General features: G+C 33.6%; 1 protein-coding gene across 2 annotated transcripts in view; it reads left to right on the top strand.

Moving 5' to 3' along the window:
• Window positions 1-23,765, top strand: part of LOC108908328 (amyloid-beta-like protein) — a 311,252-nt gene that overhangs the window by 210,437 nt on the left and 77,050 nt on the right. For both annotated transcript variants that reach the window (XM_018712357.1, XM_018712356.1), the window contains exon 2: window positions 2,741-2,944. In XM_018712357.1, the coding sequence (XP_018567873.1) occupies window positions 2,741-2,944 (204 nt within the window). The remainder of the gene's footprint in view (window positions 1-2,740; window positions 2,945-23,765) is intronic.

The following is a 23,765-nucleotide window of genomic DNA, read 5'->3' as shown; positions in this document are numbered from 1 at the left end:
CTGAAAATTTAGATGTTTGAGTTTAATAAATAAGTCTTTATGGAAAGTTACCATTTATTTGTAAATAAAATAAAAAAATAACTATAAAATCGCTACAAGTGATTAGCAAAATATGGGAAATGTTTGCTAGCAGCAGGCCCGGATTGGGCCGGCGAGTTACCGAGTAAAACTCGGTGGGCCGGTCACTCCGGGGCCGGTTAGCTCCAGTGTATACCACTCTAAGTTTTTAATATAATCAAATAATATAATAATAATCAAGGTCAAAATTCAGAAATTAAATGCACGAGGACTTGCCAAAACTTCGTTATTTTTCGGTGCTGACAAAGTATAGGCTACATACGTTGGCATACTCCAACTTATATTGGGTATATAAGTATCTGTTGACACTTTCATGTACCCAAGTCAGATGCGAGGCAACGTTCTCCAAATTAAAATATATTTTAAATAGATTAAGAAATTGCTTGTCGCAAGAGCACTTATAGGCGTTTCTATGTATGTCTGTAGAAAAGGATATTCTTATAGATTTAGAAAATAATCCAGCCTTAAAAATTTATTATTATTTTAGTTAGGTACTAGGCATTTTTGTATTGAATCAACTTTATTTAGTATTTAGGTTGTTTCTTTTAGTTTAGTCTTTGTTTGTTTCTTGAAATTTTTATGGCATAACTGCTTATTAACACGTTAATAATTTCTTTAAGTGTTTTTTTTTTCGTTTTTATTTGCTATTAGTGGGCAGGGTTTACTTAAAAATCCGCTTTTATCCGATAAATGATCTCTCTCTAATGCTTTTTCCAAAAATTATCCTTGTGTAAGTCTATGTATTTGTACAAATGGACTTTTTATTGAAATTTTAAGGTGCCAGGAGAAAATTTGAACCTTGAAAATTTTCGCCTGCGGCGCCATTACAAAGCCACTACTGGGCCGATATGAAAAATCGAACTCACGCCGAAAAAAATTGCCAATCCGGCCCTGGCTAGCAGCACGTATTTACAAAGCAAATAATCCAAATTTACAGAGATTCCAACTGTTTTGAAAATCTGAAGGAAAGGTTTGAATAAACAGCAAATGCGAATTATGAGAAAACTACCAGGAGACATGAAAGATATGAAGATAATATTTAGTTTAAAGTTGTGGCGTCTGCTGTTGAAAATCCAAATATTAGTGCCAAGAAATTAGTAGTATCCTTGGAGTTTTCAAAAGCTTGACAAATAGAATATTGAAGAAGAAGTTTCATCCGTATCATATTGAAAATCAAGCACTGTTACCGTAGTTAGGAAAGTTATTAGTGAAATCGGAGATTAAAAAATTTGGATGTATAGAATTTTGAAGAAGGAATACTCATAGTCGCAAGCTAACTTAAAATAAATGTTCAAACTGTCCACCGTTGTTTTCTACACAAAGCATTAATCTACGATGAAAATGAATGTGGACATTTCTTAACATTTGAGGCGTTATAGTTAGAAACTCGTTTTGAATCTTTTCTTTTAAGTCTTGAATATCTGTTGGTGGTACTTACCGTATACTCGCTCCAAACTATTTAAGTCAGGTGAACGTGCGGGCCAAGGAACTGGACCACCACGACCTAACCACTGGTTTGGATATACGTGATTTAGGTGTTCTCTAACCTAAAAATTAAATAGTTAATAAGAAAAGTATAATAACAATAAAATAATCACATTACAGCCAAAGGAACGGGCGCAAATCCGGTATTTTACATAAAAATGTTTTTTTGCAAAAGCTATTAAAAAATTGTAGGGTCTACAGAAAGGCATCTAATGAAATTATAAAACACAGGGTGTTCTATTTGAAAAAGTCGAGATTTTTCAAATTTTAAATTATCAGGTTTGGCACAATTTTTTTTGCCCCTTGTATATCGCAGCTCAACTTTTGATACGTTTTTTGAAAGAGCCATCTTCACTCTACAGTTTCTGAAAAAAAAATAATTTCTAGCTGTCATACAATCATAATTATGTCAACTACTAGAAGTGACGAAACAAGAAAAAAAATGAAAAGTCGATTATCTCGAAAACTATCAATATTTTAATAGGGATCATAACACAAGTCCCGTTAATTTTTCACGTAGAACTCGATAATGCCATAAAAAATATAGGTTTCCATTTAAAAAAATTAAGTTGTTCCCAGCCCAGGAAAAACTGAACACCCTTTATATGCAAATATATTTTCATTTTGTGCAGCTCGGGAAAGTAGGCAACTCTGTAGAAAAAAAAATTAAGTTACCTATATCTTTTATTAACCTAGATATTAGACTTACGCGCACTAGGTGGACACGGTGTATACAGATTCTTTAGAATTGCCTAATAACAATAGTTTGGAAGGTTCTTTGTCATATTTTTCAAATCAAACAAGCAATAGTCAATAAATAAGGGTACTTTACTCTTTACACGTGTTTTATGAGGTTCGATTTGACGAAATGCAGAGACAACTGACAATCGATGGAATTTATTGAATTTATACAAAAAGTTTATTCCCATATGATACAAACTTCTTGGATAGCGCTGTATATTAACGTAAATTTTCAAAATATTTTTGTAGTTTCAGTCGTAACGGTGCTCAATCGTGGGTCGCGCTATTTTAATCAAAGAGGCAGATATTGATTTTTAAGTAATCAGACATGTCCCTAAGGATATTAACATGACTGAAAGTTACAAACAAACCCCCCTACCGCCTGCTTGTATTCAAACTATCGATCTACCCAACTCACTCTTGTTTGTCTTTACAGGGCCTACCGGATAACGCTCTGAGCAGTGGCGGCTCCGTCTCCCATTTCGAACCCCAAGTGGCTCTCCTCTGCGACGCCGGGCCCCACGGGCAGGAGGCCTACCACCCGAAGCATATGAACGATGAGGGCGAATGGGTCTCTGACTTCTATTCCAAGGCCACCTGTTTCAAAGACAAGATGGACATACTTAACTACTGTAAAAAGGTAAGGATGGGTTCTATCACAGACAAAATAGCTATCCCCACAGACCGCTACTGGAATAGGCCAGCAGTTTTAAATTTCCGAATTGCCGATAGAGTACACCACCAGCAGAATTTTAGGAAGAATCAAATGCAGCGACCCGTATTCTTACGTGTATCCTAGCAACATATAAACAACGGTTTGGCTATGTTGTCACGTGTACTTACGGATTTACTGTGTGTACACATTTTTGTCAATGTCTGTTTTTTGCGTTACTGTATTTACTTAAATATACTTGATAAAAATATTTTAAAGAGTGAACGAATACTACTACCTATGTAGTCAACATAGACGATCGGATATTCTGCAGCGGTTATTTAATCATAAGGCCTGTGCATACATACGCGGTAGCGATGGCGGTGGCGGTAGCGGTGGCGGTGGATATGTATGTTTTGACCCATTTGTTTCTTGGTTAATTTATTCCTAATGTGTCTAAATCCCACAAATCTACAATAGCAGCCTCTTTGATCAATAGACTGATCAGTAAACTGATCGTAGCAACCGTCGAAATTACTTTTCCCATCAACGTCCAACCTACAGCTGTTTCAATTGCGACCAGACCACAATGTCTGTTTACCTCCTGTATAAAGTTTTCCTGCCACATCCGCTCCAATTAAAAGTTCGATAGGTCTTGAATTATTTACATCAGATATTTGAATACCTAAACAACGAACTTCTTCTATCCAGGGACCTTGGGATATAGGACATACTTCCTTGCAAATTATGTCTTGGTCAAGAACTTCAAAAGCACATGAGTATTTTTCTTTGCCGATTGTAATTTCAAAACATTGGTAACTGTTTACTTTTTCGGTATCACCAAAAAGACAATGTATGATTTTTTCTGTAGATTTAGATGAACATCCCAATTCCATAACAGTCGACTTTAAAATAACGAGCGTTCAAATAAAAACGTGGTCAAGTTGGTTCTGAAAATTTGGACGTAGGGCGTAGCGTATAGCAAATGAACTTATACGTCATCTGTCAAAGCGCTATATCGCCGCTATCAATTTGAATATTTTCGTTTTAAAAAGCGTTTAAAATGGTGTTTTCTCAAGAACAAAAAGTGTTTATCATAGAGTCCTACTTTAGAAATGGACGCAAGATTGATGGAATATGGAAGTATTCTATTGAGGAATGTTTCATAGAATTTCAAAATCAATTTCCCGGCGTTGTTGAGTACAAAATTTTTCAAAGTGCAGTTCAGCGTTGTGTTAATGTTTTTCGTGAAACGGGCAGTGTAACAAGAAAAGAAGGAAGCGGCCGACCTAAAAAGCGGACTGAAGAATTAAAAGAAAATGTCCAACAAATAATGGAAAATGCGCCAAGAACTTCTGTACGTGTTTTATCACAAATGGTGGGAGTATCAGTCGGTACCTGCCACACAGTGTTAAAAAAAGATTTGCGTTTGTTCTCCTATCGTTTAACTTGTCAGCAAGAACTTCATGAAGTTGATTTTCCGCGACGGGCTGTATTTTGTGAATGGTTTTTAAACAACTACGGTGAACTTCATAATATCACCTTTTTTTCTGATGAAGCCTGGTTTCATTTAAGTGGTTACGTAAACTCACAGAATATGAGAATGTGGTCTTCTGAAAAACCAGATAACTTTTTTGTCGAGGGCCCTCTACACGCTCAAAAAATTGGAGTTTGGTGTGCTCTCAATCGAAGGAGGATTTATGGACCTATTTTTTTTAATGGTACTCTTACTGCGCAAAGGTATAGAGAAGAAATTATCGCTCCTTTTGTTAACCAGCTGGAAGAAAACGAAATTACAAACTTTTACTTTCAACAAGATGGCGCAAGGGCACATACGGCAGGCGAGACGATGAATATGTTGAGGGAAGTTTTCCAAAATCGACTAATAAGTCTCAATGCTGAACATGAATTTCCACCGAGGTCATGTGATATTACGCCGTGTGATTTCTTTTTGTGGCCTTACCTTAAAAACACTATTTTTGAACTGCCTATTCCTGATTTAAACCATCTGCAGGCTCGACTTATAGACAAGATTCGTGAAATTAACAATACCCCGAGCATCTTAGAAAATGTCTTTAATTCTTTGAGGAACAGGTGTGAAAAGTGCTTGGAACAAGAAGGGGGACACTTTCAGCAGCTGTTTTAATTTATTGTTATAACAAGGAGGGGGACACTTTCCGCAGCTCCTTTAATTGTTTGTTATTGTTATCAGGATTATTCTTTAAAATAAAGTTATATAGTCATTAACGTTATTGAAACTGACAGCTGCTATGCAGCTCGTTGAGAAATGAGGTTAAGTTGGTCGCTATAAGCTACTCTCTACGTCCAATGTGTCAGAGCCAACTTCGACCACGTTTTTATTTGAACGCTCGTTATAAGAACGTTCTGAACCAGTATCAATTAATGCACGAATTTCCTTATAATCAAATTTACTTATATCGTTACACGTAAAGTTTGTAGGAAGACCAGTGGAGTCGAATAGTTAGCCAGGGAATTGTCTTTAGCACAATTTCCATTAACAGTGCTGTGTATTATTATCAGCTTATTCACTGTTAAATCAGTACACATCAAGATTTTCCACAAGTGACGCACTGCAAACGAGTACGACATTTCTTTGCCTAGTGTCCTACTTTTAAACATCGGAAACAAGCACTCTTCTTCATCATAGATTCTTTCTTGTTTTCAATACACATTTTTTGGGCTTTAAAGCAGGAATCACTTGCATGTGTACCTTCACAAAATACACACTTAGCGGCCTCATAATTAATCAAATCTGTAGCAGTAGGTATAGGAGCTCTCTTAATTGGTCTCCTCTTTTTCACGTCACTGTCGATAATTCCGCTAACTGACGACAAACAAAAACTTTCAGCAGCCAGGGATATACGTTGCTCATTCTGCACGTTGTTCCTTAAAAAGTCCATTAAACTCTGAAGTCGAATTTCTAAAGTACTATCGCCTTCATCCTGTGACACACAATCGCGAGATGTATAATGTTTCAAAGAACTAAAGTGAAATCGATCTCTGCCAGGTTCTTAATAAATCATTGGATAAACAGGATTCTATAAGCGGAAAAAGCATCGCGGAGCATTTTTCAGAAGTGATATCTAATGCTTCTAGAGCTCTTAATTGTGTCTCTATGCGATCATATAAAGCAGAAAGTGATATTTTATTGGGATCAATTGCATTATTTATTACGAGCTTCAGTAATTCGTGAACATAAACTTGAATTTGTAAATCTTTCTGACCAAATCTCGACTGTATGCTCTCAACAATCTTCCATTGCCGGAAAATTTTCCACCAATTGTCTGGCTCTGCTACCCTCAACAATGGCCTGTACTAGATATTCAATCTTATCATGGATATCAATGTCTGGATCTTCATGGATTTTCTTGAATTGCGCGAATTTCTTTGATATCTCCGCCAAACCGTTTACATTCTATTTTAGGCAACTTAAACTTACGCGTACCTGTACCGACGACTTCATTTATTACTGAATAAGCACTATCATGATGAACCGACCTTGCTTCTGAGAGGGGCTGTCCTTTGGATTTTCCCACGAACTCATCATAACGAGAACGCAGCAGAATTAATTTCCTCTTGTAGTCGTCAGCAGCTTCTATTTCCTGCAGTAATCCTTCTTCACTCGTCGTCTCCAGGATCGCTTCGTATGTTTCGGAATCCACAACTTTTAATTCCTCAAACTTCATTTCTAGTATTTCAAAAGAAACATCTATTTGTCGGAAATCAGGACTCTCAGTTTGCAACATTGAGCCAATTTTCTTCAACACCCGCGTAAACGATACCCGCATAACTCCACGACTTTTTCTTTTCATTTCTATTCCTGTAGCCGTATCTTTACAATCCCTGGTCAAAACCACTAAACGTCATGTGTCAGATACAAAAGCTCACAGGACGTAAAAGTCTGTACAATTCTCCAAAATACAAGGAATAATCTTCAAGGACTTACCGACATACACAGAATTTTCTTTCTGTTGTTCGGTCATCAAACGAGGAATAAATTTTGTAGCAACTCAATGCATGTTCAATTTTTCATTCAAAATTTCATGACATTGAATTGAAATGGTAACCTCTTCTGCAATTTCTCTGACAGCCAATTGGCGATTTGCATGCACCAAATCCTTGACTTTCTGAATGTGGCAGTCATCAGTTAAAGTCGAAAGCCTTCTTGGTCGAGGATCATCTTAAATTGACGTACAACCACTTTCAAATCGCAACATTGCGTACGACCCAGAGCATCATTTCCGTAAGCTTTTTTGAAATGTTTCCGTGAAAGTTTTCCCCAGTTTCATGCAAAATTTTATGTTGCATCGTTGTTCCAGAAAATAGTACATTTGAACACTTGAACACTTTGCACTGAAATAACAAAATCATATAAACTAAATGAGATATCAACAATCCAAGAACATGTGGTCACAGAAGAGGTTAAGCGCAACGCAATGCTACCAACCGCATATCACTAATTCTGCTATCCACTATAGTCTGTTTAGAAATGAAAGAGAATAATAAAAGCTCATTATGTATGCAAATCGTAAATAAATGTAGTGCTGGTGCTTATATTCAATACTTTTATATTATGTATTTTCCGTATAGATGAGGTCTACTTTTAACAAAACTTTGTGCGATCGGACTGTACTAAATTGTAGCAGGTAGCTAAAATTTAATCCCCGACAATCCGTCTTTGTCTATGCCGCTTCAATTTCTCGGTCCATTTCTCTTATAAGTAAACAATATAAAAACAGCATTTCAAAACATGAGGCTACTTTAAGCATCATAACCGGGTTAAGAGGGTTTTTAGTAATTCAAATAAAATTATTCAATATTATTATCAAAATATTTATTTAAATTTAATGAATAGACTTTTATTCCACACAAAAATATATGTATTTTGAAAATTCAAATTATGGTGAGTAAATGTAGTGTTGTATAAATGTACAATAAAGAAAATAAAAAAGTAGGTATATTAAAATTCATCCTCTGAATATTCTGATGAATTATCTTCGTCTCCTAGATTGATAACGATAGGTTCCACAGTAACGTCAATTAAATTATCGAGTTCCCACATTTTCTCCTCTTCTTTTTGTACATGATGTATACATCTTTGCCAGTTATCTGCAGTTACTCGTTCCAAGGAATTTTTTAACAAAATTTTCACGTCACTTAATTTAAACGTCGTATTATTTCGCGCTACATCTCCTTTTACCTGCGCCCAGACTAATTCGATTGGGTTAAGTTCACAGTGATAAGGTGGTAACCGTAGTACCGTTATTTGGCGATTTGTTGCCATTTCATCGATAACATATTTTTTCTGATCTTTATTAAGATTGACAAGTGTCAAAAGTTCCTTTTTCACCATATTTGTTTCAAAAGAAATGTTTTTTCCGGATAACCATTGAATTATATCGGCTTTCCTCCAAGCAGTCGTAGGCGTCCGCTCGGTCTGCCGTGAATGGTAACTGGCATTATCCATGACAATTACAGACCCCGGAGGAATAAGATCCAACATCTGTGTAAAATACTCTTCGAAAACATCTGCGTTCATGTCTTCGTGATAGTCACCTGTATTTTTAGATTCAAATAAAAGTAAACCGCCATCTACAAAACCACTGGCACTACCTATATGTGTCACTATTAATCTTCGCCCTTTACCTGAAGGTGCCTTGAACCCTGTTGAAAGTCCATCCAAAAATGCTTGTCGAAAACTTTTTACATTTTTATCTTGCCATACTTTTGTTACAGTATATCCCTCGTTGACCCAAGTTTCGTCTAGATAATAAATATTCCTCCCTTCGTCACGGAATTTTCTAATTGATCTTAAGTAGGATCTTCGCCAACAAATAATTTCATCTTTATCGATAAGAACTGACTTCCTGTTCTGCTTTTCCCAGCAAAAATTCAACTCTCGTAAGACGGCCCATAATTTGCTTCTACTGATTTTTGGCAAATCGTTGTCCTCTGAAAGTTCACTTAAAATTTTGTTTAGCGTTGGTATTTCTTTTTTAAAATAAAATGAGTGTACTTTTCTGCGAATGACATTTTTGAAGAAATCATCTATAACGACTTTTGACCTCCCTGTAGATGATTTTGGGGGATTTACAGTATCTTGTTCATTTTTTGTTTCCTTTAAAAGTCTGTAGATAGTCGATTTTCCAATCCCTGTCATTTTGGAACACTTTTCCACGATGTCGTCAACACTGTTGGTAGGATTTTGGTGTTTCAATGCATTAAATACATTTAATATAATAATCTTCTCATTCTGAGACAGCGCACATCTTTTCACGCGTTTAGCAGGTACGTAATCTGATAAGCTCGACATTTTACCCAAACAATATTATATCCACTGGCACAATAGTCACTAAACACAAGTCGAATTTTACTCTACTGCACTAGCACGTCTTCGTATATTCAGCTCTAAGACTGGATTGATCTGTCACAATACACTGGCTCCTGCCCTATGATGTATCCAGTAAAATATACTAATGTACACCCATTACCTGTTAGCATTAGTGTTATCCGATAATTACCTGAAACGAAATATTAGCATGCCCATGGCCGGTTCTTATCTCGAGGTTTCATTACTCTCTTTCATTTCCAAACAGAGTATAGACATCTTTATGTAGGTACATATACATTCGTTAAAATGATGAGCAATCGGCATGCAAAGTTGTTTGCATAATTTAAAAATTAACATTTATATTTGTGGAATAGTAATTGAGTAATAAATTTCAACGACCCGGGCATAAAATGAAGCATTCATCAACATAATATTCGCGTCGCTTTTAGAATGATTGTTTCGGCCGTGACATTTTGTTTGCGGGTCATGCGTTATTTGCTCTAAATTGGCAAGCAAAAAATTGAAATTCTGTAATACATTTGATTGATATATCCTATTAAACGCAATAGGGTAACTGAAAATTGCGTTTTGTTTTAATAAACACGGTTCACAGACCACCTATAGGTTTATTTTGTGACTATTAAAAAAGACTTCGGTATCATCAATCGCATTTAATTTTGTTATAGATTTAATTTTCAACGATATCTTTTAAGAAACTAAAATGTATATATGCAATAATTTTCAGTTTTAAAACTGCAGTAATAGATTCAGTCAATAAGTTTGGGACAACTTTAGAAAAAAAATTAACAGAGATTATGTAGCTTCTTCCTTGGCAAGAAATATTGCAGTCTCTCTCTACTAATTTTCAGTACAATAACGGGTTTCCTTGCACTAGTTTGTACAATCCCACATGGATTGACTTCAATACTTCTGGATCTAATTTACTTAAAAGCTTACATTTCAAAATGGATCTCGAGACGACACAGTTTACATAGGTTTTGGAAAAAAAAATTGATAAAGTTGATCTTGATATTTTACTGAAAAAGCAGCATCGTTTTGGTTCCACCAAAAAAGTAATACCTACACTTTTTTTGCTTCATATCTTTCCAATAGTGACTGTCGCAAGTGTCCCACAAAGATATAATTTAGAACCTCTTATTTATGCTTTCTGTAAATGATTTTCGATACAATTCACGCAATAAAGCAAGTACTTCCTGATTTAAAATTTTGTAAGACAATCACAACAAAACCCGCCTGAGACTCATTACAAAATGATATTGATAAGCTGTATAATTGGGCTTGCCATAATATTATACCTTTAAGCGTAAAATGCTGTGTCACGACCTAATTAATTTTGAATGTAGTATAAAGAAAGAATTGCAAAATAAACGGTAAGTCACATATTAAAGATTAGTTAAAATGCACTTCGAATATTTAGTCCAACCAAATTACACTTAGAGAAAAAAAAATTGTTACCTTTATAACTGGAAATGGTAAAAGGGCTTATAATAAACCTAAAAAAGTAAATGCGTGAGCAGGGACGGCGGAAGGTTGATTTGGAGCGTTGAAAAGTTATGAAAAATTGTATCATTGGGATTTTTGGCGAAAGTTGACGTCAATAAAAAAGTATCCAAGGCTAAAGGTGTAGATCATGCAAAAATCTACAACTCTTGTAGAGGTCACTTTTTAACATAACCTCAAAATTTCCGAGAAAATTGCGAAAAACCGTTGTTTTTCTGATTTTTCGTTTTTTATTTCTCATTGCCGTACAAATAATTTAATTTTAACGAAACTTGGTGAAAGTATTACCTTTCTGTGTCTTAAATATCCACAAATTTAATCACAATTCAAAAACATGGTCAAAAATGCAAAAAAAAATAAAAAATGACTTGCAACATTAAATTTTTCAGTTATTGTTGATAATTTGTTTAAATTAAAAAAAAAACATTCAAAAACTGATTACACCATTCAATTCTACGGAAAAGTGAGATATTTCAATTTTATTGAAAATTCAAGCTTAATATTAGCAATAAAAAAATAATTTGAATAAAGCATCTGTGGAAAGAGTATTTTAGATCCTTGAAGTTATAAATTATTATATTTGTCGTCTCTTAGTATTATACAGGGTGCTGGAAACTGCTGGATACTTTTCTCAATTTTAAGCAGCAATAACTTGGTTATTTTAAATGGGTGTATTTTTACTTTGGAAGATATCTCTAACGGTATTGGAGACATTTGTGCCGTTTCGTTTTTTATTGAATTTTTTTGTAAGTTGTATCAACGTGTCTTTGTCGAGGTTGAATTGGTAAAGCGTCTATCATAATATTCAAGAAAGTTTTCTAATTAAAAATATTATTTTATAAGCAGAATAATTATAAAAACTCATTAATTTTGTATAAATATGTTTGATGTACGTAACTGAATTAATGAGAAATATTTATTAAAGGAAATTTTACTTTTAGAAGAAACAAAGAAAAATTTTAATTTTAATTTTAATGAGCCTACATTTTCACTAAAAATGAAATATCTCACAAACAATAAGTCCTAGGTATGCAGAACCTTTAATAAAGTTCACCTATTTTTTACGGTGCATTCAAAAATGCAGTAAAATACATAACTTTGATATGGTACGCTTTTCCTGGATACCTTGTATTTTTCAAAATATTTTTAAAATGTAGCCGTAATCAACCTACACATACGCACCTAAACAGGTTTCTATAAATTTACCGTTTGGTACCTATCCACCGAGACGTTACTGATGGCCTACCCTGTATAGATACAATCAATTACGATACAAACACTCATGTATTGCTAATAAATATTTTTCAATAAATTCCAAATTTTTATAAATCGTAAGTTTGTCAAAAATTTCAAAAGATTGCGAACGCCCCGGCTTAAACCTTAGTTCTAAAGACACAACCACCCAAGTATTACCCAGTCCTGAAGTGAAGATAAGGAAAAAAATTAGTTTCTAAAAATTTCAAATTCATAGATACCCAAAAGACGCATACACCTAATTTTTAACATTCTTTTCTCGTCGCGTCGAGTGTTATTACTGTTCACTGAAGTATGACAGATTTGTAACTTTTTTGTAACTAAAATATTACGTTTTGAGCCAACTTGCCTTAATAAAATATGGATAATAAGAAATATACACGGTGTTAAAAGTGAAATTTCAAAATTTATTTTTCACAATAACTTGAACATTTTTGGGCATTTATACAAAAATATTTTTATCTGGGGGTTTTTGGTATGAGAAATCATAATTTGATATCTAATTTAATGTATCTTAGAGGGCGCCACATAAGCCACGTGTGGCATAAATGTACACTAAACTTTTTTGCCCATCAAGGTAGCGCTCTTTTGGGAAAAAAATATTAAAGGCACGGCATTGTAAGAACAAAAATGTATACTTGTTAACAACCTCTAAATTTAACGGTTTTCGAGATAATCGAATTTTAAAAATCGGCTGCATAATTCTTTAATTCATTACGAGAAATAGTAACGTAGTAGACGGAAGTCACGAATGATTTTAACAGCTAAACATTCTTGTTTTCATAATGTATGACGTTTGAAAAAGTTTTAATTGAGTATTTATGATAATTAAGGAATAACAGAAAATGCCGAGACAATAATTTCTCTAATACAGGAATGAGAGATATGGTTACTATTTACTGCCAGCAATATTTCAACGGACGTACTGCGAAATGGGAATATTTCAGAAGATATCCAAACAGGCTCCAACCTAATCACCAAACGTTTGAAAATCTATTTAGGAATTTAGGCGAAAGTGGTTCATTTCGTCCTAAACGTGATAATTTAGGCCGACCGGGAATCATTACGCCTAATCAAGATGATGAAATTGGTTCACGTTGCAGATGATCTTCAAGTTAGTACAAGAAGGTTATCTTCAGCTTTAGGAATCAGTAAAACTTCAGTTTTAAAAAAATCTCGATAAATATCACCCCTACCATTTTACGCCTGTGCAAAATTTATTGCCAGCAGATCTACCATTAAGATACCAATTTGCAAATGATATCCGAAATAGGCAAAATCTTGACCCCACCTACCTTTATTAATAGAATATTATTTACGGACGAGGCGACATTTAGCCGCCGTGGTATTTTTAATTTAAGAAATAATCATATATGGGAAATTGAAAATCCTCATTTTAAAAGAGAAATATATTTTCAACACGAATTCAAAATAAATGTAGTGTGGTGTGGGATCATTGGTGACCATTTTTTAGGGCCATACGATTTCCCGCATACTTTGAATGGTGAGAACTACTTACATTTTTTTACAAAATGACTTCATTGATCTTTTGGAAGAATTGCCACTAAATTTCAGGCAAAATATGTGGATTATACAAGATGGGGCACCTCCTCATTATATGAGAGAAGTCAGAACATATTTAAATACCAACTTTCCTGAACGCTGAATTGGTCGTGGTAGTCATTTCCCTTGGCCAGCACGTAGCCCAGACTATAATCCTCTCGACTTTGACGTATGGGGCGCAATGAATCAACTTGTTTATAAAAGTCCCATAAATACTCGCAACCAACTTTGGGAAGAAATAAATGCAACTGCAGTTTCTTTTGGACCAATCATATTATTTAATATGCGTATGGATAAATGCATCGAAGAGAATGGTGGACATATCGAATACTTACTCTGACATAATTAAACTTGTAATGTTAGTTAGCTTAGTGATTTCTTTTCTTAATATGTGTAAAATTCATTTCTAATTATGATTATTTAGCTTATATTTTAACTGTTTTTATTGAATTTTTAAAAATTTTTTAAATTTTTAAATTTTTGATGTCAACTCTTACTATTACGTTAATATTCATCCTGTTGATGTAAAAACATTATAAGCGTATACGATTTCTACGTTAGTATTTCTCGTAATGAATTAAAGAAGAATTATGCAGCCGATTTTTAAAATTCGATTATCTCGAAAACCGTTAAGTTTAGAGGTTGTTAACAAGTATACATTTTTGTTCTTACAATGCCGTGCCTTTAATATTTTTTTCCCAAAACCTGGATAGGCAAAAAAGTTTAGCGTACATGTATGCCACACATGCGGCTTATGTGGCGCCCTCTAAAAGATATATTAAATTAGATACCAAATTATGATTTCTCATACCAAGAAACCCCCAGTTAATAATTTTTTTGTATAAATGTCCAAAGACGTTAAAGTTATTGCGAAAAATAAATTTTGAAATTTCACTTTTAACACCCTGTATCTTTCTTATTATCAATATTTTATTAAGGCAAGTTGGCTCAAATCGTAATATTTTCAAGTCACAAATCTACCATACTTCTATGTACAATTACTTAAGGACCACCCTGTATAAAAGTTACTCCTGTTTAATTAATTATTGCGTTTGTTTAATTCTATCTATACGGCTATTCCCAGTCCAGCTTTATTGTGAACTTTGATATTTATCGTGAACTCTCATTTAGAAGCTAATATAATAAGCACAATCAATAAACGAGAACGTTGCTAACTGAGATGCAGAATCCTTACAAGAGCAATCTAGGACACTTGCATAAGCAAAATACCTGTTATTATGAAAAACGTGCTGGTCGCCACACCGCCGATATTAGCGTTATCCCATGCGATATAAATGTCACGTTCCGTAGCGGTAAAAACTGGAAGCCGGCCGCGCTGAGGAATTATTGGGCGATGGGGAGAGCCCAGCTGGATATTTGGTGTGTTTAAAACACCACTGGGCACAGCTGAATTTTTGCACTTTCCTGCCTTTTTTATTGCGTTCGTGAACGTAGTTGCCCCGGGGAATTTGAATTAACGTTGCTGTATCACAAATTGGAAATATAGACCGACATACTAAGTTGCTCATTTGACAGATTGATGTCTGAATCGATGATACAGAGCCTTCATAAATGATTACAAGCCACGTGACCATCAATTTTGTTTAATATAGTAATTTTATTTCCTTCGCGTAGGCAATTAAATTTCTGGGAAATCGGCGGTTGCATTATCTCGTGCAACAGTTTGTCATTGTTCATTATAAACGAATCATTAATATTGATGACGCTAAGTTTGGGGATTTTTAGTGGTCAGTACCATCCGTGCAATGTTGGTTGTCTATAATCGGCGGTCAAGTAGCTTGTAATCATTTATGAAGTTTATTATTAAAATTGTTTTCTGCTTATTTAATATTCTAATCCTCTTGGCTCGGCTGACTCTGTTTTATCTTCTGACATATTTAGTGTATTTTTTAACTTGTTATAAATTCGACTCTTATATATAACATGGCTTCCCTGTTTTATTACATTTAGTTATAGACTATGATGGATATTTGCTGTACTTGGCATTATAAAGCACTAGGTATTGTACATTTTTATTAAAAGTGTGTATTTGAATAGGACAATTTGAAATAACTTCGCAGTGCATCCGAAATTTCTGCATTTATACGAAAATACAAATTCAAAACTGGACAGACAAATGTTATATACAAAGAGAAAAAAATTGGGATTCCAAATATTAAAGATAAAGAAATAAAAGATCTCTCACTGTTCTGAATATTCACACAATTGTCTCTAAAATATAGGCACAAATTGTACCACATTTTCGCACAATTTGTGCCTGTCCCCATTTTAGGAAGAATTGTGTCAATTTTCATGACATTTTTTCTGTGTCACATAGAAGTGGAATTTATGTCGTCTTATTTGACATACACTCTTTTTTGATACCCGAAAACTGATAACTTGTACGGATCCAGTTTCAGTTGTCCTATCTTTTTAAAGCACATATAAAGTCATTTTTAAAGTGGTTCAACCAAATTTTTGTTTGGACTTGAAAACATTGTAGTAATATTTAAGCTTTCACGATTATTCTTAGTTTAATAGTACTGTCTTGTGCTATATACAGTGTTTACTAGCTTGATCAAGTTATTCGGACAGTAAATAAAATGTGACAAAAAGCGAGACAAAAGGTATCAATTAGTTAATTGTTTCGTGATATGTAAATTAAAAACAAACTGATGTATCTATCTATATCTATTCAAATAAATATTATATGAATCGTTGAATGAATTAGAAATGTTTGATATTTGGAAATTGCCGCATAGAAAGCTGAGGATCTAACATGGAAATTCTGATTAGCTGATCCATATTTATCAAATCATTGTTAGTACTTTAAAATGCCATTAATATTGTACCAAAAATCTCACATCCTTCCTACAAGATTTTTTTATAAAAAAACTTAATTCATTTTTACTTCTTGAAATAAACCATATATTTTTATTAATTTTGAATATATGAAAATTAAAAGTGAAGTGTTTTCTAACGTAGAATTTTTTTTGTTAATTTCTTATTTAGAATTCGCCATTAAAGTTTGCCTAAGTGTGTTTTTTACACTTTATATACATAGTCAGTGATATTGGAATCTTCAAAATTGAGTAGCACAATAGATCGGAAAACCCACGAACTGTTATTTATTTGTTCGTTCATGTGTGTAATAGACATATAAAATTAATGAATGGTGCTATTCGTACAGGCAAATGTTGAATATGAAACCCGAAAATATAGCATTGAGTTAAACTCTAATTTTGTACTGTCTTTGCTATTATCATTATGCAATCGATTCATAGATAGCTGCAAACTATTTCTACTCTATTCATAATTTATTCAGTATTCTTTCAGTGATGATATACTAAAATTTAAAACTATTTTAACTTTAACTCTTTACTGACTGAAAACTTAGATGTTTATTTTTAGTGAGAGGTAGGTAGATCTTGAAAGAATAAGTCCATAGCTAAAAAATTACCTAAGTAGTAGTTGACTACAAATTACATAAAATAATAAATTTTATTTTTTAATAATGCACATCATTATTGGAGTCCTTCTGGAAAGTCTATCACTCTAGGTGAGTCACCCAGCTTAATATTTAACTCAATATTTGATGCAAAGTTCATTAGCTCCTATTTTAGTTTTATCCACACTAGGTTGCACTCTGTGGATAAATTAACATTTTCGTCTTACCGGTTATGTCAAAAAAAAATGCGAACTAAAATAAAATATATCTAAAAACGTTTGTTGTTTGTTAAATATCATAGGAGATATGCACTTACAAAAATCCATCCAACGACAATAATAACGATATAGGTAAGTAATTTGTGATATTGTTAACAAAATTTACGAAGCTGTTATATTCACTGAATATATTGATTCTTCTATGTCATAAAATTGTATATCATAAGGTTAGGTTATATTTAAATAAAATATGTGCCTACCAGTCCACCTATTATATTTGTAGAAAAAAAAACATTAAGCGCATCTGCCGGTTGTTCTGTATTGCCATCATTTTTCAACATTTATTGCTGTTTGCATCGATAACGTGAAAGAAATTTGATACCGCTGTATCTACCATCGTCCCCTTTGTTACTGCGTATTCGTGACATCCGATAGGATCAACTTAATTTGAAAAACGTTCTTGTTATTAATCAGGCTGAGCCTTTTGTAAAACGTACTTTGATTATAATCCTCAAGTAATCCATCCAGAATAACAAGTGAAATTAAGGATTTGTTTTCTGCTTTTTTTTGACACGTATCAGATTCTGTGTTACTTTCGTGCAGATTGTGTTACACAAAATGCTAACAAGCACAAAAATATTCAGATGAAGACAAAATGAATCCTCTTTTTGATGTCTAGAATGTCATAATATGAGAGCACGTTTTAAAGCAAGGTGCGTTTTACAATAATTGGACCATTTGTGGCAAGACTTAAAAACAAACATTCACAAAATCATAGTGTACACAAGTTGTTAACCATAAAAGCAGCTCACGTGTAACATACACAATTCACACGTAACGTTAAAAAAACAATAACACATATTTGTCCTACAGTTGCAGTTTTGTGGGTGTTTTATCGATTACTCTTTTATGACTCAAATAAAATTTCAATCACTAGTGACTAGTGCAGTAGTTATAATTTAAATAAAGAAAACAACATTAAACTACAGGAAAAAATTAAGTGCACAAAGGAAAATCAGAATTTTTGTGGTGATTGTGCTGTATCTCAGTGAAAAACGGTCGTGTCGAGATAAAAAAGACAATTTGAAGCTTCAATTCTCTGGTTTCTAGAGACAAAAAAAACTAATTCCCTTAGACTTATTTGGGGATTTACATGGACACAAGCCAATATATTAATAATATTATCTTCTTGCACGGCGATATCTTATAGAATGTACTGGCGTCTGGATAAACGCTGAAATACTTCTCTGGAGTAGCGTATTCTACCCGGGTATCGCAAAGCGTATTCTCTTGAAGCTATAACGGCATTTTTCAAACATTGAAAATAAACTGCCAACATATCATACGCTTCCACATTCGTAAAAGGCATTTTCCTTGTTCACAAGTACTTTACCACTACAAATAACACTAATTTTGCATGTAGCAAGATCTGTCATATTTCATTTGGCATAATTTTTTAGTTGCCTATTTTCATAGGGCATAGCCTGCCTCGTTATGGAAATAAAAATCTTTATAACTACTGATATTTGGAATTAATAAAAAAATTAAACATTGTAGTTATCAAAAAAAATTCAAAATAAAGCAATAATTCTTTTTGAGGACAAGATTGGTATAGTTTTACAATTTAATTTTAGGCTTGGATTATGTCAAGAGATCTAAATAAAGGATGATGTTGAACTTGAAAATGAAAAAAGATATCGACCTCCGGTTTATGTATTTGTTTTCCATAATGAATAGTCCATCAAGCCATGAAAAAAAAAACTATATCGTTGCTTTTAATTTTTTTAAGAAACGGAGACAATTACAAAACTTTTCTTTAGTGCACTTATATTTCCTAGATTATTTTATGTCTAACCGTAGGTAAAGCTTTCAAGTCTATCTAAGGTTTAAAATTATTCCTATATATTAATTTCTGTTGTGTATTACTAGAGATACATGTATCAGTGATTTGATACAACTTTTCCAGTTGTATGTCTAAGTCAGAGGTATCACTTAGTAGTAGATTCCAATCCAAAACTGAAAACTCTTGATTGACTTTGGCAAAATATGTAAATCTTTGAGTGCAAAAGTTATTTCTTGAAACAAATAGTTGTAGATTAAATTGTATATGTGCTGTTATTATTGAATGGTCAAACTTTGTTATCGGTGGACCAATTTATAGACCAAGTTATATACAAGTTATTCATCGTTGGTTAGAACGAGGTCTAGGATTGATGGTTCATTATTAATACGATATCGAATAGGTTCATTTATAAGATGAGTTAAATTGGAGTGTACTAGAAAATCCATAAATAAGTTTTTGGAGTTTATGTTGTCAGGAATATGTGAAATGGGTAATTTTATTTCAGAAAAATTAAAATGTCCAATAATAATTAAATTCCTTCCTGTAGATAGAGTAACCTTGAATATTATCTGGAAAAGAGGGCTTAAGCCAACTTTGACTGATAAAAATTATATGTGGAGTAAATAACTCAATGATAAATAAAAATTCATCGAACTTGGACATAAGCGAACAAATATTTGTATGCAGAATTTGTCAATCATTAAACTGATAGTCTATTTTATTTGCGAAAATTAGTAATCTTGGGAACGTCATGAATGTATTTCATAGTTATGTCTTGCTCGCCATTATTTTTCCTAAGATCAAGCTCTTGTCTCAGCTCCTTAAGTCTTTCCTGTTGAATCGGGGTTTTATCGTCAATTATAGAGAAATTCTTTGTAGGCCCATTTTCTAGTATCTTAGACTTGTTTTTGAGAATCAGTTTTGCTTCAGATTCAGATGCCATAATAACTTTTATTATTCTAGGGAAACAATGGTTTACATTGCCAATTCTGTGAAAGGAAACCGGGACACTTTGAGATGATACAGTATGCAGTATCTCATTTACTATAGAATTATGGTCCTTTTTTGTAGAACTATTTCCCTCAACTTCAGGTACACCACTGATTAAAACGTTTCTTGAACGATTAATTCGTTCTAGAGCTTCATTGGCTGTAGTATCAACAAATGATATTATTTTTTTTCTAAACAACACCCTGTAACTCAGTGAGAGTGCATCGCAGAAAAATATTTTATAAGAATATTAATCTTATTTTGGTCTGGTCTCCCCCTGGTAAATTTTTGTACGATCACACTGGGACACCCTATGTATAGTTAAATATGGATGCATTATAACATTGCAAAAAGCTGATACCCTTTTAGTACAATTAAATACATGTAATTTAGATTATATATATAGCCGTCAACCTATACATTTCGACGTTAATGTTCTGTAAAATAAAATGGCTTATTTATGGTAATTGCAGGTAATTCTTTTGTTTTTATCAACTTACACACCCAATGGCATTCCAGAACTACTAACAAATTTATTCAAGCTCTCTTCATAAATATTTTTTAAATTATATTTACGAACGAAACTAATTAGTAATAAATTTTATCGTTAAACACTCACGTCTACTAGTTGGTACCATTTTATATCACACAGTGTTTGCTGGAAATTTTTAAAAATATTAATAAAATGCTTGCATTCTTTCTTTGTTGCATGGCTAAGCTGAAATCATATTTCTCTCATCCACGTAGCTCACTTTTCCCCTTGAACATCATACTCCAGCAAATTCCTTATTAAAACGTAGTGCCTGCTAATTCAATATTGCTCTTATGAAACAACTAATTACCGTTGACTAAAAGCCTAGTCAATGAATACAGCTCTACAGAATCAGGGCAAACGTTAACTATCGCTTGACTAGAATTACAGTATCTCTAATTTGTAACAATGGTTCAAACAAGTCAAACCTTCCACTACATGAGAGATAAGAATTATTTAGCACGTGATAGCTTGGATCAAATTAAACTAAAAAAAGTTGTTGTATAAGATGTCCCTTAATGTTCCAGCCAAATTTGTACATGCTGTTCCTTGACCATAAGTTCGAATGAACTGGACTGGCTCCTTAGAAATATAACATTTATAAGTTACCTATTGACAGTGATAGTGCCTGATTTACAGTGGTGGGGACCTGTAGGCTGAAAATTGGTGGGGGCCTATTCTAGAAGAAAAATATCCTTTTTGGTAGGCCCCTACCCAAAAAAAAATATTCTTATTGTATACGCTTTCTCCCTCTAGTGGCAGTTCTTAGAATCATATGGATATCATATGAAATGGATATAGAATTCAAATTTTAAGAATAAAAAAATTATGTGTTGCAGAATAATTTTTCTAGGCTGCAGCCTACACTAGTCTATGGGTAAATCAGGCACTGGACAGTGACTATTGACACACCACTATCAAATTTGATACTCTTTTTCAATGAAAATTTATGGTAAACCTACGTCTATTGAATTTTAAAATTGGCAGCAATCAGTTTTTGTACTAGATTAAATCCAAACTAATATGGTGATTTTCGAATGTTGTAGTAAGGCTAGGAAGTCAAAAATATGTAAGCTCAGTTTGGATATCAGAGTGTAAGGGACTTTCTGACAACGAGGTGTCTGATGAATTAACCAGAGCAGGTTCATCTACAGTTCTGCAAAGATATGCTAATTGAACATAACAGACTCAAAAAACGTCTGAGTAATATTGACCTAGTAGATTCTGTCCGAAGAAAGATGAGATGCATTGTACGAGTGTAAAGAACCATCAAGGTTGTGATGTCTACTGTTCAGATGAGAAAAACTGTAAGCGGAAAGTTATGAAACTACTGTCAAAGTTGTGCTAATAAATGACTAAGTCGGATGATAATTTAGCTATTTAGATGTCTATTTACCGACTGATTTTGAAGGTGGCTTAATTATCAATTCATTATCGTTTTTTAATTGTCGGTGTTGTAGCCTGCAGAGTAGTTATGTTTACCTTGGAGCAATATTTAACCATAATACTCTGTCTGAGACACCTCTGACTAAAATTTTCAAACTATTTTTAAACATTAGAATTGCAATATAACAGTAATACTTCAGTTTCTTATCGTCAACAATTTGGAAAAAACAATTCGCCGAGGCTCATTTTTAATGGGCTGTAACAAGAATAGGAATCAAGTACATCCCCGATAAACCCCCTAGTAAATTGCAATACATCCTAGTACATTCCAGTATTTCCCAATACATGCAAAACATTCTAAAAACATCCCCAAGAAATCCTAGGACATTCTCATAGGTGTATAGTATAACTCTCTAAGTGTCGGATGTCTTCTGAACGTTCTGAAGATGTCGATAATAATTCAGAAATTAAAGAACGCCCTTCACGTACGCTTCCCAGTAAATTGCGATGGATTAGCCTTCGACGCCAGAAACTGACTGTAATAAATCAATATCTTTGAAACGGATAACAAACGTATTTAAATTCGTGAGTGGTACTTTGTTATGCTGCCGAGGAATCGGGACTGTGCGGCGCCCAAATTAAATTAGTCGCCCCGGAACGTCTTTTAAACTGTCAAAGTCCGGAGTTTCCGGCTGTTTCGCGTACGCCTAATTAGTTTTTGGGATGTGTGTCGAACAGCGGGCGACGGAAGATTGCATATTAGGGGCGTGCGACTCGTCACGAGAATTATAACGAACGCTTAATTGCGAAATATTGTCGTTCGGATGGGGACGAAAGCTTCGACGGAAAATTACTCTGGATGTCAACTGTTGATCCCATGATTGTTCCAGAGTCGACATGGCGCAGCCAGCAGGTTACGCGTAAAACGTTTTAAAACGTGACGTCGGTTAAGAAACGTGTGTCTTATAAATATTCTGCAAATGTAGGTTGCGGGACCTAGTTTAGAAAGTAATATGTATGTATTCATATTTCATGCAGCTATATACAGGGTGATTCATTAACAATGGGAAAATCGAAAGCTGAAGATACTACACGTGAAATGGTGACCATTGGCGCAAACGTGCCTTATCCGAAAGTTGATAGTTTCGTAAATACAGGGTGTTGGAAGTTCAAATTTTAAATCGTTTTTTTGCGATTATTCTGAAAATATGTAGTTTAGGAACTTGAATAGTTTTGAAACTATATTTTTATTAGGCGACGAATAAGATTCGTGTTGTAATTTCAGCATTGCTCATAGAGGGCGCCACTTACGACCAATTTTACCGAAAATTCAGTTAGTAATTTTTTACCCTGTATATTTAACATGAAACTTGATTCAAAACCTGAATGAGCTATCATTTTTCCATTAATTATGTATTCTTGTTTCATTTCGGTATCTCGATCCGATTTCGAGAAAAATCGATTTAACGAACATTGTTTTGATAATATGAGAAATTAAAAGTGAAACAAACCAAGTGTTTCTTCGTGTTATTACAACAATTAACAATAAAACAAATGAAATTCGTAATAATGATTTAAAGTCAGTGTTCGAAGAATCCACCGTTGACATTTACACACTTTACACAACGTTTTCTGAGAGATCTTCGAGTTTGAAACAACATATTGGGATTGCGTTTGACTTCGTTGGCAGCGATTTGTATTC

Source organism: Anoplophora glabripennis, unplaced genomic scaffold (assembly GCF_000390285.2).
Source record: "Anoplophora glabripennis isolate ALB-LARVAE unplaced genomic scaffold, Agla_2.0 scaffold196, whole genome shotgun sequence".
NCBI lineage: Eukaryota > Metazoa > Arthropoda > Insecta > Coleoptera > Cerambycidae > Anoplophora > Anoplophora glabripennis.
The sequence above is the reverse complement of the archived record's forward strand: the minus strand, read 5'-3'. Positions and strand labels throughout refer to the sequence as shown.